Here is an 18,949-nt window from a genome sequence, read left to right on the forward strand (position 1 = left end):
CTTTCTCAACCAAAAATATAACCACTGATAGGAGATGGATTAAAAATGTTCAGTTTCTATACACTTTACTTAAGGGAAATAAAATCAAACAAATGGACAAATTTTCAATGCTCAGGCTGAAAACAGCTGGTGATAGAATCGGTCTTGACAATCGCAGTGCGGGTTTTTACTCTAAGAAGCACAACCCCTGGTATTGATTTTCAGGAAGTACATTAATAAAGAACTCCTAATTGATTTTTTTAAGACTTTGCTTGTTGTCTTTTATTTGAAGGTGCAAAGAAGGGCCTGGGATGCTAAAGTGTTCTAATGAGATGCTTTGCTAACAGAGGCACCCTAAACGGAGTGCCTGGGAGTCGGGAGGCAGCAGCTGTATTTAATGACTTTATTCAACAGTTGAGCTGCTTTTTGACCAGAGCCACATTGTCTCCTCAACATTTTTGAAAATTCACCTTCTGAAACACATTTGTACCAAGTGAATCTCTGAAGATGTGCAAAACTCCATGGAGTTGTTTTGTTTTGCCAGAGAGAGATGAAAAAAAACCAAACAAAACTGTCTGCTACATGTGCTATAATGTCTGCTAAAACAAAACTAAACTAAATACAGCAACCAGACCAGTCAAAGGGCCAGGGTACATACCTGTCCGAAGTGGACTGTGATTGGCCTCCGGTCTTCTCGGAACTTGGGGTCCTTGGCCTCCACCAGTGGGGACGGCGCAGTCTTTGGCAGCTGCTCTTCTGTGGTGGGGGCACAGCCATTCTCAGTGATGTCCTGCAGGGAGAAGCCCGGTTGGGGTTGGTGTCAGGGTCATGGCACCTGCTGTGAGCACAGGGGCTCCCTCCAACCCCACCGCTAAGAGGCCTGCCAGAGAGCTCCCTCTGGGATATTCAGAGCCTATCCCCTCACTAGGGATGTAGGAAATGGAGGGGCCAATTGGCCTTTTGACTTTTAAGGAGTAGAGAAACCAAAATCATAAACATTAAATTACAAAGACAACATAATAATTCACAGCAGTAGGGGGAAGATATTTCATCCCACCACCTTACATGGCTATTTTCATTTTTATGTATTCGCTCTGTCCACATGAAGACATTTAAAAATTACTTGTGATCACAGCTCGTGCATAATTTTACATTCTGTTTTTCCCTACTAGAAGCATCTCCATGGTGCTACATAGTCATTAGAATGATAATTTTAATGGATGCATAATATTTCACTGAGCAGATACTCAATAATTTAATAAGCCATTCTTACTACTATTGGGCATTTAGGTTGTTGCTAATTCTTTATAACTTTCTAAACATCAGTGATAAACATGGCAGTTTTTCTTTCTTTTGGATTATTTCTTTAATGGAAATCCCTAGGAATGAAATTGCTTGATCCAAAGAGATAAACATTTTTAAGGCTTTTTATTCATTCTACCAAATTGCTTTCCAATTTACACCAACATCTACCTGCAATGGATGCGTTATCAGTTCCACTGTATTCATTAGCCTTACTGTTTTAAAAATGTATTGCTAATTTAAGGGGTGAAAAATTAGATCTCATTGTTGGTTAATTTGCATTATTCTGATTATTTGTGAGTGTGGACATTTTCTCCCCATTTGTTTACTGATGATGTTACTGTTTGTGAAAACGATGTGTTCCTGCTCCTTCTTCCTTAGTCCTTGTCTTTCTGGCGGAGAATGAAGAGACTGAAGTCTGAGTTAGGGGTCTATGACTTGGAGAAAATTTAGGGAGCTGATGGCATTTTTTCAGATTCAGAAATTTACATTTAATTTGTGCTTCTGATGAATGAACTCAACTGCTAAGGTAAAGAAAAATCCCAGTGTGCAAAAGGCAGGTAATGGTTTCTTTGCCTAAAGCTGGCCGCTGACCATACCCACAGCTTTTTTGGGTTGCGGATGGTGCTAACTTGTACAATATGCGTCATATGCCTTATCTAAGTCATGAAAGTTGCTTAAATACTCATTTGAGCAAGGCAGAAAATAAATGCACAAATAAAAAACATGTAAATCATGATTTTTTCACCAAGTAAAAATAACTCAGAGCTAGAATAAAATAATAAATACAACCTCCAATTCTTTTCATTGCAAAAACAAATTCACATTTTGGTCAACAAAACACACACCCTTAGTACTGCTGAAGTTCTGCACATAAAACTCTCGACAATTCTTAACTTAGCCAAATAGAGAGAATGGTGGCACATGGAGGAAGATGATCCTTTACTGAATAATAATGCATTAAGGAAGAAATACATGTAACATCTTTGAGCCTCAGTCTCCTCATCTGTAAAATGGGCATATGGCAGCTATGAGGAGTAAAGGAGACTGAACAACTTAAAAGGGTCTAGAACATTTTTACTCAAAAGTGTACTATATATAGTACTCAGTACTAATAACTGAGTACCTACTAATAAGGTACTCAGTAAACTATAGGGAGTAAATCAACTATACTGTAATAATAAAAATAAATGAACTATAGGGATCCCTCCTGTATGTATTCAACTCCACACACCCAGCTGAGTCTACACTGCTTGGTAACACCACAGGGAGATAGTGACCTCTTGGTTCTGCAGGGAGGGTTTGTATCAGGTGGTCCCCAAGTCTTAGCCTGGCCGAGGCTCAGGGATGAGAGAAGCTGCCTACAGCCAATTAGAAACGGCTCTCTTGGAAAGGGGTTGCCCTAAGGTGCTAAGGTCAAGTGGAACAAAGAGGGGGAGGGGCTCCTGCTGTGCCTGAAAGTAACAAAGGGCAAAAGGGGCATTTTGGATCTAGTGGGGTTACTGAGAGGACAGACGTAAGAGGTTGAGTAAAGCCAAACAGGAAAAAAAAATTCACTTCTAGTTCAGGAAAAATCTTGCACATGTGAGAGATTGGCTGGGAAAAAAAGACATGGATCAGTTAAGGTAAACTGGTAAGAAACTACTGATAGTAATGAAAACTATAAGGTAATAAAATAGTTATTTTAAAAACATGTATGGTAGTTTGGGGGAAAGTGTCTTAGTTTCTGCTTTTAAGTAAAAATACTGTCTTCAATTTTGTTTTTAACGTTAACTAGCTGTCTGATCTTTCTAATTCACTCAATCTCTCAGCATTTATTTCTTTATTTTTACAATGGGGAGACCACCACCTGCTTGGAGAACTTCAAAGCTACTAAGAGAATGGGTTAAATGAGATGAGATGTGAGGAAACTTGGGAAAACGTTACAGTCCTGTGCAAACTGAACGTTAGAGCCTTATTCCCTGCAACATGGAAAGTGCACCATGTAAAAGGAAGAGCTTCCCGGTGTTAAGTGCCTGCTACTCACAGTCCCGTCTCCTGACCTTGACCTTCACCATCAAACTTAGCTCCCACAACAACCACAAGGTAAAGAGGATTATCACTCTCTTACAGATGAGGAAACGGGGCTCAGAGAGGGCAAGTTACCCAAGGCCACATGGCCAGAAAGTGAAGGAGCCCAGAGCGATGCGATTTCTAGCATTTATACCTTATCAACCCAGGACAATAGCACGAGAGAAGGTATTCTGAGTTGAGTTGAGGAGATGCTCAAGAAATCATCAGATGCGATCTCCTCTTTGGAAACCCTTCTGTCACACTGATCCTAAGCCGTGTGCTATCTGCACACTTATCTTCTTATCCCCACAGACTGAATTCCTTGGGATTTGGGTTCTCTGCTCCAGAGCCTTGAATACAGTCCACACTGTCCAACAAATCTTTGTAAAGTTGGATTGAATGTGTCCAATATATATATGTGCTTGTGCACCAAAAAGCAGTGCTGCATGTTAATTTTCTTTAGTTAGAAGATCCAAAGGTGCTAAAGACTTCTTACAAAGTCCTGCGCTCACCCCACCAATCTGATAGCTTCTTCACTATTTCCTCCACCTGGGGAAGGACAACTGCTTCCTCCCAGGATCTGGGAGAGCAACGTGGGAGGAGCCCTAGTTGGGAAAGATATAATAGGGCCAGTTCACATCCCCCACTGTATGTACCAGCAGAGACCTCACACATCATAGGGACCCCAAAACACAACTCTTGGTACCTGTGATTAAAGAAACTGTGGTCTAAGAATTAACTGAGACATCATCAGCAAAGAGTACAGAAAAATAGGCACTTTTATACCCTGCCGGTGGGAACACAAACTGGCAATTCATATCAAAACTCTAAATGAGGTACAGGGCCTTTGGCCCGCCCACTAATTCTATTTCTAGAAATTTATCCAGATGAAATAATTAAGAATTCTTGCAAGGTTTTTACCTATGAGGATATATGTCTACAAAAAACTGGAATGAAATAAGTGTCCAGGATTAATTAATGTATGTATGTCCATCAGATAAAACTGTACATTTGAAACAACATGTGCATGAAACATTTAGTGGTCTGGGAAACGTTAGGGACACGGTTAGTGAAAATGCAGGTTATAAAATGAGATTATTTTCTTTTTGCTTGTCTGATGTGTTGAATTTTCCCAATAAAACTCTTTTTGGTTTGTAAATGGAAAAAAAAAAAAACCTGACCTTCAAAATGTCATTAAAAAAACCAAATCAACAAGCTGACAGGAGGGTCACACAGGAGGAAGACAGTAGACAGAGAAGCTGATCAGAGGCCACCGCAGGGCAGCCATCTCTTCTCAGGAGCCCCCATGGCTCTGCTGAGAGCTGGGGTGCTACCAGTTCCTATCCCTTGGTAAAGCAGAGGAGTCAGTAAATAATCCAATTTCTACCACCTTCCTAAGCTGAATCAAAAATCATGGCTGGGACAGCATGTGACGAGTCCTTGGACAGAGTACCCAGGAGAAGTCTGGAGGCAGGAACCCAGAGGAGGAAGGGGGGCTCTGAGTGGCCTTGGGTAGGAGCTGGGTTGGGGGCTGGATGTTGAAGGAGCTGAGGATGTGACTTTACGAGGCAGAGATTTGAGTAGAATATTCCTGGCCCAGGGGAGGTAGAAAGCAGGGTCCCTGGAGGACTACTCTGGCGGCCGTGTGGAAGGCCAAAAGGGAGATGATCCCAGGCCAGCCATGTTCTCAGGGCGTGTGCACACGGCTGTGTGGGCAGACTGGCTGCTCCAGATGTGGGACAGGTGAAAATAGATGGGATGGAGACTCCCATTTACTGAGTGGCTACTATGTGTTACTGTTGAAACCCATTACCTCTTCTAATCCTTAGAACAATCCAGTAAAAATCTATATTTCCACTAATTTATTTTTTCCCTTTCTTTGGGGGGGGGAATTAGGTTTTTGTTTATTTATTTATTTAAATTAGCAGTACTGGGGAATGAAACCAGGACCTTGTGCATGCTAGGCATGCACTCTACTACTGAGTTATACCCTCTATTTCCCCTAATTTATAAATGAGAAAAAGTAGGTTCAGAGAGGTCTAGTAACTTACTCGAAGTCAGACAGTTAATATCCTACACAACCAGCATTGAGCCTAGCTCGTCTGCCTCAGAAACCCAAACACCACGCCATGGTGCAGGGGTTTAAAGGCTCCCGTGGGTGTGAGGCTGAGGCCTTATCACCTCTGACTCCTCAGACTGCTGGTCTCCATGTTCAGGTTTGTGCAGTGCCCTTCTTTCCCAGTCTACTTCACAATACAGTAAATGCAAATTAAAATATGAATATTGATATCAGAACAGTATCCCATGTTGGAATTTCTGTGATTGAGGCTGCAGCGTATTTTAATGTGTCTGGAGACAGGGAGCTGACAGTTGTGAGATAAGGTGTGAAAATGTCTGTTCTACAAGAGTCTACCTGCATCCCCCTGCCCCACACACGCTTACTCACTCCCTTTAGTACGCTAGGAAACGTTTAGCCAGAAAGAAACTCAAGCCTTCGCTAACCCAACTGTGAATTTGCTCCTTTCAGTCACACAGATTCTAAATCAACAAGGTCGATTTATCTTTTAAAGATCAAAGATTTGGGAACTTAAAAAAGGGCTGTGAAATGGGCCCAACTGATTCAATCATTTTGATACTGAAGAAAAAAGATAATTTTTGAGGGGTTCCCCAATAGGCAAAAAATGACATCCTTACATAAATACCATAATGCTCCCTGTAGGTGAGAAAGAATGTGTGTACAGCCATCACTTTTAAAACAGGGCATTCTGTGCCAGCCATGTAAGGCACCGCAAGAGAATGCAGTTTGCTGGGAGCCCCGAGCTGCGTGGAGCTCTCCCCAGCCAGCCAGGTCTGGCAGGAGGGGCTCTGGACGAAAGCACTGCATCTTCCCTTTAGAAAGAGATGGCTGGGTAGCATTCTTTGCCATTTCTTCTTCCTAATTTTGAGCAAGTCAAACTTCAAAGGAGGCCAAGCTATACAAGAACTTGACCATCTTGCTCCATTTATCCAGAGAAATATGTTATCCATCCTTCTTTTTTTGTTGTTATGGCTGAAACAGAACAGGTATGGAATAAAGCCACGCTACAGTCTCTAGTAACAATTATTTGCTGATGGTCACACGGATATCCTGAAAGCTCCTCTTTCAGATGCTTTGAAAGTCTGCAGCACAAATGAACGAGGGATGGAGAAGGGGCCCTGCTCAGTCATATTAGAGAGGGGCCCTCCACACACCATGGTGACCTCTCTGCAGGTCAGCCCCACATTTTCTATTTGCAATTCAAACCCAAGGCGAGAGCTAAGAGGGCAAGGTTGGGTTCTTGATTATATCTACAAGGTCACCATTGCTATGCGGAGCTAGAGGAGGCCAGGTGGCAGCCCAGTACATTTGAAAATTGGGTCTTTGTTGGGAACTGCCTCAATTTCATAGCAGAAACAAAACTTGAGATGTCTGTGTTGGACGCATCTGGGGAGCCACATGGATATGTCGGCCGTGTAAAGGGGAGGGGGCAGAGGGGAAGGGAATGAAAAAGCCAAGGAAATATTTTCTAGGGCAGTGAGAGAAGGCAGATGAAGCCAAATCCTAAATTAGCTCAGGAAGGAAAGCTGGAGCACCATAGAAGACTCGGTCCTGCCTGTCCTGAACCACGCTAGAGTTTCAATTACAAAATAGCTCTTCCAAGAACAACTGCAAAATATCAAGTCTGTAGAAATCTGTAAGACCGAAGGGGGGGAAAAGTGAAAATTGAAAAGGGTGCACTAATAGATCTGTCAACAGTCCAACGGTGACAAGCCGCATTTCTATGAAATGCCTTCACCATTTGTGTCACCTGAAATGTACTGACACTCTCTATAGAACAATATCTCCTGGAGCTATTCTTGAAAAAGACTGGCAGGGGGAAGAGAAGGGGCGGGAGGACTCTGCTTCAGATACTATCAAGGAAAGGAAAGGGAGATGGTGTGGAAGGGGAGTGATCTAGATTGTTTAAGCGAACCTTTGCACAATATCAAAAACCCTGAGCTTAATTGGTTATTTGCAGAAATGTTATGTATCATAAAAAGAGGATTTTCTTAAGGCCCAATGCTTACAGGCACGAGGAGGGAGGCAATAGCCTGCAGACAGTGGATCTGACCAAGGAGGCACACGTGTCCTCCACCTCAGGAGGGACCCTTCCTCTGCTTGCTTCAAGTAATATTCTAATACCAGCCCTATGGAGTTACCAAGGAGAGAAAACTCAGCGGGATTTCTCCCCTCCCTGCCACTCCATTTAATACCTGCAATCCAACTCAGTTACATGTGACTGGGATAGGAGATAAAGAGGTATATTTAGGGACTTAAATAACACTCAAGTAAAGAATTCCACCTGCCAGTCTCTGATGGGGTGCAACAGACCACAGTTAAGGTCTACCTGAATTTACATCACAGGATTTTTTATTTCAGGACTTGAATCTCAGCTGTTAAAAAATTCACTCTCAGTTGAAACTAAGAATTTAAATGCTTAGTCAGAGCAAATTATTTTGCAATTAAAAAGAAGGGAATCAACTCCTCTGACCATTTCCATTCAATGAGAGGTCCTTTCTGACTTCCTAAAATTAAAACTGCTTTCAATTTTCAAAAAATTGCCAAGCTAGACAAAGGCCCTTACTAGAGTGGTGCATTTTGGAGTGTGGGGAAAGCAAGCTGGAGCACCGCAGAAGATCCAGTCCTGGGGTGTGGGGATAACAAAGTAAGTGATCCCAAACATCTTTTGGAAAACAAAACACTTGTTTCAGGAAGGCAGTATGAAATACTGTAGTGGTAAGGGCACAGACACTGTGGTAGATGGATCTGGAATCAAATCCTGCCTCTGCCAGGTTCAAACAGTGTGACCCTGGGGAAACTACTTCCCTTTGAACCGTGGTCTCCTTACTCATGAAATGAGAATAATAACTCCACCCCTCCAGGATTAAATGTGAAAGCTCCTAGCCTGGACCACCCTCAGAAGGTGCTTAATGAAGGGGGGGCAACAATAATAATGATGATGATATTCATAATAATATGAAAATATCCTCTCTGTTACATGAACCTCCCTTACAAGCCTAGAGAATCAGGTAGGGGACTCCTAGCCAGAATGTATGATTTCATGTGATTTTACTGATGATCCAAGGAGACGATCTGAACTCCTCCTGCCCCTCTGAGTCTCACACATGAACTGTGAGCAGAGCCTGCGGCCTCCTCCTCAGATCCACCCTTTGTGTCCTGCTCTGTGTGGTGGCCACGTGCATGCCAAGACCACAGCAGTCATTTCCCTGGAGATGCTTCTTGGTTTTGGTCACAACCAGCCCCAGGGCAGAGGTCAGCTGTAGGAGGTGGTGGTGCTGGGATGGAGAGGCTGAGCCAATTCGTCCAGACCCTGGTGAAGCCCAGGTGCGGCGGGGTGGGCAGAGGACAGACCGACAGTGGTACTCTGAACTTGCTTGCTTCTGTGGGTTTAAGCCAGTCTTAATGTTATTTGAAGACAGTTTTTTGTCTGTGAATATTTATAACAGTGTGAAAACTCCCGGACAGCTGGTAATGCATTTTGAAGTGTGCTAACAACACTGTATCAAACGGCCTCTATTGATCACATCGTACTTTTTTTTGTGGCCACGCATTTCATTCACGGTGCTTATACATTTTGAATAAGAACTTCAAGTACCTTTTGCTTCAAGCGGTTTTTCACCTCTTTTATTCCCATTTTTGCATGATCTTTTGCCTGCATGAAAAATTAATTTAAGTTAAGATTCTCTTTCTGTTTCCAGCAGGGACTATGCTTGATTTCAGTCCGTTGCGAATCACCTTCTCTGATTACTAGAAAAGGAAGGAAAAATGGGATCATCCAGTCGAAAACATAATGGCTATGAAAACAAATACAATGTTGAGAGGTTAAAAAAAAAAGCCTTAAAGGGGCTACAGAGATTTTATTTTCTGCATTTTGATAGCACTGATTTTCTTCCCCCTCCAAAGCCCTTCTTCTGCTCTCTGTAATTATTTATCCCTGCAGCCTGGTGACAGCTGCCAACCAGGAAGAGGAGAGCAGCAGCTTCTCCAGCTGCAAGATTCAGAATATCTATTACATTTCACCGGGGCAGGGCCTCAGGACCAATATTCTGCCCAGGATGAACAGACACATCGCTGGTTTCTCTGGTGCCATTTCTTAAATCCCATGTCGGCAGACACCCTGGCTTTTATTTTCTATGATTCTAGACCTGTGCGGCCACCCACCCCATTAAAATAACTACAATTTAAGCACAGAAAGGACTAACACAATTAAAAATGGAAATAAAACAAAACCACCCCAGTTAAGTGGCTCAGAGTCAAATTAGCAAGGCAAGAGAAATCATGAGAAAAAATACTTGAGGCTCAAAAAAGATGGCGCATCGGGAACTGGCGTGTTCTCTTATTTTCCCTCTGCCGTGGGCACGAGTTTCACAAACAACGCATTTCCTATAGAGCAGCGATGAGAGAGACGATGAAGAATTTGGGACAAAAGTTAGGGGGTATGTCCCCCCATGAACAATCTTCAGTAACCAGCAAAGGGGCTGCTTGATTCTGACATAATCACGGGGGTACAGGTAGGAAAGGTCGGCCAGAACATCTGAGACCAACACCTCTGGGTCTCAGGGACACAGGCACGGAGCAGCCTGAATCTTAGCACCCAATATACATTTTAAAAGCTAAAACCAGTAGCCTCCCACTTCTCTATTGCAGCAACCGCCAGCAGGAACACTTTAAATTAAAAATGTCACTGACCTGGTCATAAAATATCAATGCTAAATAATTCTAAGAGCATTGAGAGCTTTAGGAACTAACACAGCAGCCCCCAGATCACCTCTGCAACACAGGATCAGGTCCATTTAAGAGTTTTGTCGTGCTAAGGAACAGATCTGTTTGGACCCTGAGACTGAGACCAAGTACTTACAAACTTATAGACAGTCTTCATGGCTGGGTTTGCTTTCGTTTTTACAGTATTCAGAATTGCTCCACTTCCTTTCTATAATAAAAACATCAATTAGCAATTTGGGCTGAAGATACACTAGGCCAACACCAACAAAGACCTCTTCTCTTTAATCAAGTTAAGCAACATTTCAAGAGTGTGTAACTTAATTAGAGAAACAGGCCTAGGTGGTAACTGGTTCCGGGCAATTAAGTTACAGCCAAGGCAGGATCCCTATGGGTGGGTCTGGGGGGTGGGAGGATGAGGACGGTGATCAACTAGCTGAGGGGGACCCCAGGCTCAGTATTTGGCTTGGCACCTGTTCGCTGGCTGGAAGGAAAGCTCATCACAGGCTCTCTGAGGCAAAGGTTTCCTCATAGTCATCTACGGCTTCCCAAGAAAGTCTAGTTACCATGGACGACATTAAGGTGAGTCTAATAGCAATGGATTCTATAGGTAATACCAAGCCAGAGCAGAAAATTGGGGGCCTGAGTAGCCAGGAGTGTCTGGCTTCTCTGGATAACATGCTATCTTTAGTCTCACACTATCCCATCCTCACCCTGGTTTTGTGTTGTTGTTGTTGTTGTTGTTGTTGTTGTTGTTGTTGTTGTTGTTGTTTTTAATTACTCTGGTAGGCTGCTTTGATTAACATGTATATCTTGAGAAAAGGAAAGAATTTAGTATAAACCCAACATATCAATTTCTCAGCTCTGTTTCTTTGGAGAGCAGGGAAGAGGAGGAGGAGGGAAGGCTTTCTTAGTGCACAGAGGAGGCAATGAACACACAGGAAGCATGCAGGTTCCAGATGTTTTGTGACGCTCACTGCGGGGACGCCCTATGGTCGGCTGAGGGTACCAAGCCACGGAAGGGCTAGTCTCTGCCTTCAAAGACCTCCAGTTTGGGGGGCACCAGGGAATCAAGTACAGCTTAAGGTAGTGAGAGCTGTACTGGCCGTGTGCACAAAGAGGGGGGCACAGCTCACGGTGGAAGGTCCGAGAAGGCTTTAGAGGATGAACCATCTCTCCATGAAGGATGAGTGGGAGCTCATATTGGGGATACAAAGGATAAAACATTCCAGACATAGGACACAGCACACATAGAAGTGCAGAAGCAGAAAAGCCATGGTGTGGTCTGCAAGTAACAAGCAGTCAGTGCGTCACGGGAGGAATGGCAAGTGGCTGAGAGGCCAGATGGGGTCACGTGTCAAGGGCCAGGGTAAAGATGCATTAACCAAATGCATCAAATGATCAGTTCTGTGGTGGTTTGGAATGAGAATTCCAACTGATGCGAACAGAGACAGAGACTGGACCCAGTGTGTATACAAGAGTAAGGTACACCATGTAATCACTGGGATTAAATTTTAGCACAAGTTTTGGTAACTGCCCATATTAGAAACTTGGAGCTTTAATTATTTAAAACTTTAAAATTTGACCTAGAAAGCATTCTATGTTATAGGATAATAGAAATTTTTCACCCACTCATTTGTTCCAGACTGCTTTCCAGAATTACTCAGTATCTTATTTCAATGGTCCTTTAGAGTATTAAAACTCCCTTTATCAATCAATCAACAAGTCCTTATTGCTTGTCTGTGATTTGCCAAGTGCCGTGTTTGGCCATACAACAGGAACAAAAGAAGCCTTTCATTGAGGAGTTGCTTACTCTCAGCCAACTGCAGCCACTTCCAAGGGACCTGCCTTGGCAGCCACGCACTTGGCCCACAAGCAGGAGAGAACACTTATCACACTATGTTGGAGTTGCCTGTTTACGTGCTGCCTCCCCAATAAGACCGGGGGCTCCCCTAGGGCAGGGCCTGTGTCCTGCTCCCCATTTTAACCCCAGGACACAGAGTGGCGCCCGGCACACAGGTGGCCTTTGGTCCGTTCTCACTGATAGACCCAGGTAAAGGAAAGGCAAACATTTGAATTCTTTAGTGGCTTCTGAAGCCCTAAGCATCTGGCTTCCAACACAATAAAAAATTGTTCATGACAACAGTGAGGGGATGAAAACACTCTCAGTGATGCGATCTCCATCCTCCCAGGAGTCTTCGTTTTGAAAAATATTTCAGAGCAGCAAGAGGGACACATTTTTGGTTTTCCCAGAAAAAGTTCCCAATTGGTCTGGCCCTAGAAAGAGACCCCCAGAAATGCTCTAAGATGCCAATATCCATTCAACACGCCTTGGCTGCCTCTTGAGACAAGAAGGCCTCTCCCAGCTCTTACTGTCCTCCCTGAGGGTTGGCTTTGGACAGTCTCATCCTGCCAATCTCCACCTGGCAGGAGAGTACCCTGGCTTGACAAACAAAGATGTCTTCAGTGGAGAGAATGGAGTGCCCCGGGCCAAATGACAGCCTTGTGGGTGGCAGGTGGGGGCGGAGGGCTGCCAGGAGGCTAAGGAGGGGCCCACTTACCCGGACTGTGGAGAGCCACTGATGGTACAGTTTATCGCTTCCTGGGGAAAGAGGAGTCAGAGAAGCTGTCATTTAAAGAAGTTATCTGCCCTCAGGAGTTCCTCCAATTGCTTTCAGCATATAGGACTTGGGAAGTTCAAAATCTGCAGACCCCTGGGGAGGCTCCCATGCCCCACTCCCTGAAGGAGACAGTAATGAGTCGCTGCCTCTGGGTTCTTTTCACAAGCTGAGATCTGATCTATCAGTGCTCTGAGGACAAACCCAAATCCTCCTTCTTGCCTAGGGGATAAAGGTCACACCCCTTAGCAACCCCACTTCTCTTCTCCAGGCCTCTCTTGGCACCGCTCACCCTCTGCCCCTCCATCCTGTACTACCTCAGACTCCCTGACCGGTTATCCTCCAAGTCATCCATGTCCTTGCAAATGCTGTTCCCCTTGCCTGGCCACCATTCCCTACTCTCTCGATTGAGTACACACAGTGACCAACTCAGTCACTTCTGAATAGGTGACACCCATTCAGAGTTCCACGTTCTCTCAAGTTCTGGGAGCCACCCCAGGGCAGGAACCACAGGGCCACGTGTCCCAGTGTACGCACGCTACTGGACATACCTTCGGCCCTGCTTAAGTAGTGACAGGGAAAGAAAAAGGAGGCACTGTGGAGAACTGATTCATTCTGTCTGGTGAAACAAGGAGGTCTTAGCAGACAGCTTTCTTCTAGAAGTCCCAATAACATGACTCAGTTTAGCAGCACTAACAGCCTGACTTCTCCCCAGAACTCATATTCCTCTGTTAGAAAGCTACTCTAGCCTGCCTCCTTTGTGAAGCCCCCATGTTACTGAGTGACATGGAACAGAGCCCTCTTCTAACTGCACAAAAGCCTGTGTCTGCTCCTTTTCCTGCAGTGGTTCAGTTTGTGTTTGTCTTTAGCTATGTAGCATTCTCCTGCCTGTCTCAAGCTCCCTGAGGGCAGCAGTGAGTCCCCCATTCTTACTCTACAGGGCTCTGGACACAGCAGGTGTCCAGGAAACACTCATCACCGATCTGCTATCATTGCCGCAGCCGCAGACGCATGCACTGGTTTTATTGATTAACTGTGCTCTCCATGCGGCACAGGCTGGACAGGCCCGTCAAAGGGGTTCTGCAGGTGGGATCGTGCCCAACTTTGAGTGTAAGGACTGCGAGCTGGGTTATCAGCATAGTCCAGACCAGACACACACCTGGCAATAAGAGGGGGCTGCCAGTGATTATTATTATTTTGCATTTACTTTTACTTTGCAGACAAAGACTTGGTACTTGGAAAGAAGGCCAGATTGGGATTCAGGAGGCAGGGGCAGCTACTAATGCTTCTCTGGGCCTCAGATGCTTCCTCTGAAAAATGAGAGGATGATCCCCCTGGTTCTAAAGGTCTGCAGAGACTGGGCGCTCTGTGATGATTTTCACATTTTAAAGAACCATTTACTGAGCAGTGATCCTGTGCCAGAGTCTGTCCTGGGAGACCACACAAACCTTTCCTCAGGGTCTCTGATTTAATCTCAACAGGAATCCTGTGAGGTAGGCACCGTCACACTCTGTGCACAGGTAAGAACACTTCGGCTGAAAGAGGTGGAATGACTCCACCAGGTTTTCACTGCTAGTCGGTAAGTCCAGGTCTCCTATTTGGATGCCTTGTGTGCTTTCCACTGCATCATGTGGCCACTATGCTGCCTGGACCCCGCCCACTCGCCACCTAGACCCCACCCACCTGCTACCTAGACCCCACCCAGCCTGGGGAAGCAACTGACTCCAGGATGAAGGACCGCAGATGGGCCAACATGCATCTCAGCAGAAAATGAAGAGGAGTTCCTCCAATATTCCAAGGCAAAGGTTGAAATCAGTCTCTCATTAAACCCCAGTGAGGGGAAAAAGAAGTCACTGCCACTCCTTGAGAACACACCCTAACCCCACAGACAGCCCACAGCTCAGAAAGGAAAATGCAATGCCCTCACCGGCATACTCGCCCATGTTGATCTCCTCTTCAAAAACATCACTGAAACCCTCGCCGGAATTGAGAAGGTCTAATCTACCATCGATGAACTATACAAAGAAAGAACAAAAGCATAACAGCTAGTACAAAGAAGTAGGGGAAGACCACTCAGCTGGGCTCCACAGTCTATGACCAAAGAACCACCATGCTTCCCAAGACAGGAAAGGGCCTCTGGAATTGTGAGCTTAAAAAAGCGAGTTTCTAAAAACCTGGCTGCATGTGTCCGATAACTTGTAAAACCACGTGGCATATTTGCAGAGGCTCCATCTGGTGGCTGAGAACCCTTCTCACCGGATCTCCCTCCCCAGACTCTGGGCCTCTTTGGGCTGAGGCCTGAGTCCCACCCTTGCCTGTGGCCTCAGTGCTGAGAGCGGAGGCAGCTGCAGAAAGATAAGAACACTTCGGCTGAGAGAGGCACCAGCAGGGACCCAGGCACAGTGCAGGCCAGGCAAGGGAGGGAGGCACCTGTTTGAAGAGCTGCAGCTGTGTCGCATTCTGCAGGAACTGCCGCATGGCTCCGGACCGATAGTGGGACACGAAGGTTTCCTCGCAGAAGGTGATTGGCTCCTCCTGGGAAATGGAGACGGGAGAGGAGGGTTAAAGGAGTGGAGTGAGAGCCATCAGCTCTTGAACTCTGTTAGGCGGCACTTGTACATCTGCTGATTTGTCTAATCCTCACTTACCTGTGAAGTGGCTGTTATCCTCGAGGCATTCTACTCTACGGAAGAGGAAGCTGTCTCAGAGAGGAAAAGGCATCTCCCCAAGTCACCAAGCTGGTAGGAGGCAGGGTGGGAACCAAAGGCAGGATTCCAAACCCTGCCCCCGGCCCCTTCCGTATTAGCCACGGTCAGATCCCAACAGCAAGTTAGTGGGATAGGCCCTTCCATGGGATGATTTGCAAACTTTCCTTCTCACTTTAAGGAGAGGAACCCTTTCTTTGGATAGTGCCTTATACAGAAGGAGCCCTGCTACATTCAACCGCCCAGCTGCTCTGGGGGGCTGTGGGTGGGGACGGCGGCCGGGCTCTCCTTGCAAAGGTCTCCCCCGCACCTTTGCAGTCCCTAAGGCACCAGCCGTGGAGCACAGTTTGAAAGCCATTTACAGACTGATCTTTGCCAATAGCAAATTATAATTTGAAAATAATTATTTATATTAAAAAGGATGATCAAAAATAAGATTTACTGTCCAATCAACTTTGTGCTTATGCTGTTTGATAAGGAAATTTGTTTTAACTAAACTGCATTTTATGAGTCAAGAAAATAACAGCTTACGCTTAAAAAACAACCCATCCTTATAGTCAACACCTCAATCCTTTGAAGGTATCTGGAGTACTCATCTACACAGACAAGCCTTTAATTTCAACAGTGTATTCTCTGTTCTGAAAGATCAGACTTTCATATCTTGAACTGAATTAAAGGTACCACTCCCTTCACAGACTTGGTGGCAAACACAGAGATGTTTGAAGCTCCACTTTTATCCTGCTTTAATGAGTTATGTGAGTGTTAAATTTATTGTCTAGCTGCTGTAAATTCCAAGAATCCCTCCTGCTAAAATCTAGCCAATATTAGCTCAGTAACTGGGAAGACTTACTGCACAAGGGTGGCAAGAAAGACCTTAAAATATTAGGGTAATGGAAATACTTATTTTTATACAGTTACACCCCACCTAATTTTACAAAGGATCTGAGGCAGCTTACATGAGCACCTAAAACAAAGGAAAAAAATCAGAGTTGGAAAATACGTAAATATGTAAGAATGTATTTACTGGGTAAAAGAGTATCTGGATATGCAGGTCCTATATGGAGTCTAAAATTGAGTTACAAAATTAGCTCTGAGCTTCCTGGTTGCTGAAGCAAGAAGGGAACAATGCAAACTTTACACTGTGAGGAAAAAAAGCATACCAGTTTCTCAGGAAGCAGAGTTTTCATGATATTTTTTTTTACTGTGGCATGGATTTATACTTGCCCTGCCGAACAGTGGAGAGATCAGCTAGTGATGACCAACAGAAGCCCACCTGGAATTCCATTCCTGTGGCCTACAAGCCTTAATTCTCACCCTTGGAACCACAGCAGGGCAACTAATTCTCTCTCCAGGAGCTCTTGTCCCTGAGCACAGTGTCACTTGTACACTGATGACTCCTGATAAATACTGTCAGCTCGGACATCTCTCGTTCCAAGCCCCTACGTCTCAATCCACAGCTGGATGACCCACCAGAACCTCAAACTCAAAATGGCCAAAACTGCTAGTGACTATCCCATCTGGAGTGCACTTTAAAGCTGCTTTTCTTTCTTTTCTTAAGTTGCCATTATCCACAGCTACCACAGCAGACCCACCAGACACCCCAAGTCTTTCCCATGTTCCCAGTGCAATGTCTCATTTGTCTGTCCCCTGCTCTCCATGCCTTGGCAAAGGCCTGACTGCCAAGGTGGACATTCAACTTTATGTCCCTCTCCTGTCTTGTTCCTCCCAGTCCACTTCAATTCTTCTGGCCTGAGTGATTTCTAAAATGCAGACTGGATCGTGTCACTACCCTACTCAGGAACTTTGATTGTGGCGATGCTACACTTGTGTGACTAATTCCTGCACTAGACTGTAAGCTTCATGGGGGCAGGAACAGTATCTGTTTTGCTCAACACTGAATGCCTAGCAGGATGCGGGTCACACACATGGGGGCCCGTGTGGGAGAGGAAAGGAGGAGTCCTAGCTCCTCAGCCAGGCAAACACACCCTTCCTAAGCTGATCCCAGCTTTCTTTTCCAGAATCCTTTTGTGTCACTTTCCTCTGCTCCGCCCTTTCCCCTTATGCTCAAATGCATCCCCTGATCACACGCCTGTCCTTTCCCACTTTCTTTCGTGCTTTTGTCAGTTCTCCTCCTTCCACCTGGACTGTCATCCTCTAAACACAGGCCTGTGTGTGGCAGTCATCACCCCTGCTCAGTGCTCTGATGGTGCCTTGTGCACCCCGGGTGCTGGGTAATCTTCACTGGTGTTCCTGTGATCGGGAGCTCAAGAGGGCAGAGGCCCTGCTGGACTCATCTCTATACTCCCTGGGGATAGTGCACAGCCCAGTCCCCACTCAGAAGTTCAGGGATGCTGGTTAAAGAGCCAGAGAACGTGCTTGATTCTGGTTCCTGTCACAGGGGCCCTGTGGTCTCCATGTGGCTGAGACACTGCTTAGACAGATGGTACAGAGGTCTCAGAGCCTGATGCCAGGTGAGTGACACCTGTGTCCAGGTAGCTTAGAGCTGCTCAGAGGAAACACTCTTCGGAGCTGTTAGCATTCATTCTTGGAGCTTTGGCCTAGCGTTGCCAGGAAGAAGTCTGCTGAGGGACCAATAAATTCAAGAGAGTCTGCAACCAGATTTGTACGGGAGAGTAGCCTGAGGCAGGCTTTAGTGGTAGGAGAGTGGAAAGGATCTCAGCTTTGGGGAGATGTGAACATTTTGGGCCTGTCGTCTAATTACTGGAGGTGACATCCCCCTGGTCAGATGTCTGTGCCATAAAAATGAACAGAAGGACATGGGCACAGATGGGAAAGGCTCAGGGGAAATGTGACATTGGGGGCTTTTCCACAAAGAGCTTAAACAACATCAGCAGTGTCGGCTGGACATGGAAACAAGTGCTCCACACAGTGTGGTGCACTGGGTGGGGTGGGTGGCAGAACGGCCACAGGAGTCAGAGAGGAAAAGGCTAATCCCCGCAGGGCAGCAGGTGCAAAAATGTTAGGGAGAAGTGGGCACGTGTTGGTGGAGCCCGGAAGGCTGAATAAGGGTCAGGTGAGCAAATCCCACCCGTTCAGGGCAACTGTCCCATCCTAATCCCGCTGGGGCACTGTCACTCGGAGTCCTGTTCAAAGGTCTGAATGGCAGCAGGCACAGGGGCACGTTCCCCTGGCGCTACTCACCTTCTAAGGAAATAGTGGTTCACCTGCTCTTTACAGAACAGCAGGTAAGGTGCCTTGTTCCAGGTCACACAGCCCGCGCGTGGCAGAGTCGGGGATTAAGACCAGGTGGCCTCCACAGCCCAGCCATCACCCGCATGGTCCGTGTAGACTCAGGTTTTCTCTGAGGGCTCAGTTCTAACTGTTTGCCCCTGGACATCTGCTGGGGGGCCCAAGCCTTCTCTTTAAAGTGGGAGCCCTCAGATTCTCCTGGTGGACACTCCAAGCACCAGCCCCTCAGAGACACCCAGGTCCTGGGAAGGAGGACGCAGTCAAGCCACTGTGAAGGCCCCTTC

General features: G+C 45.8%; 1 protein-coding gene across 4 annotated transcripts in view; it reads right to left on the reverse strand.

Annotated features, from left to right (window-relative positions):
- DENND1A (DENN domain containing 1A) overlaps positions 1–18,949 on the reverse strand; it is a 470,496-nt gene that overhangs the window by 51,202 nt on the left and 400,345 nt on the right. For all 4 annotated transcript variants that reach the window (XM_031450416.2, XM_031450417.2, XM_031450418.2 and 1 more), the window contains exons 14-19: positions 15,181–15,285; positions 14,678–14,765; positions 12,694–12,734; positions 10,272–10,343; positions 9,009–9,065; positions 638–769 (exon numbers count right to left, since the gene is read on the reverse strand). In XM_031450416.2, coding sequence (XP_031306276.1) covers positions 638–769; positions 9,009–9,065; positions 10,272–10,343; positions 12,694–12,734; positions 14,678–14,765; positions 15,181–15,285 — 495 coding nt within the window. The remainder of the gene's footprint in view (positions 1–637; positions 770–9,008; positions 9,066–10,271; positions 10,344–12,693; positions 12,735–14,677; positions 14,766–15,180; positions 15,286–18,949) is intronic.

The sequence above is a fragment of the Camelus dromedarius genome, chromosome 10, assembly GCF_036321535.1.
Source record: "Camelus dromedarius isolate mCamDro1 chromosome 10, mCamDro1.pat, whole genome shotgun sequence".
NCBI lineage: Eukaryota > Metazoa > Chordata > Mammalia > Artiodactyla > Camelidae > Camelus > Camelus dromedarius.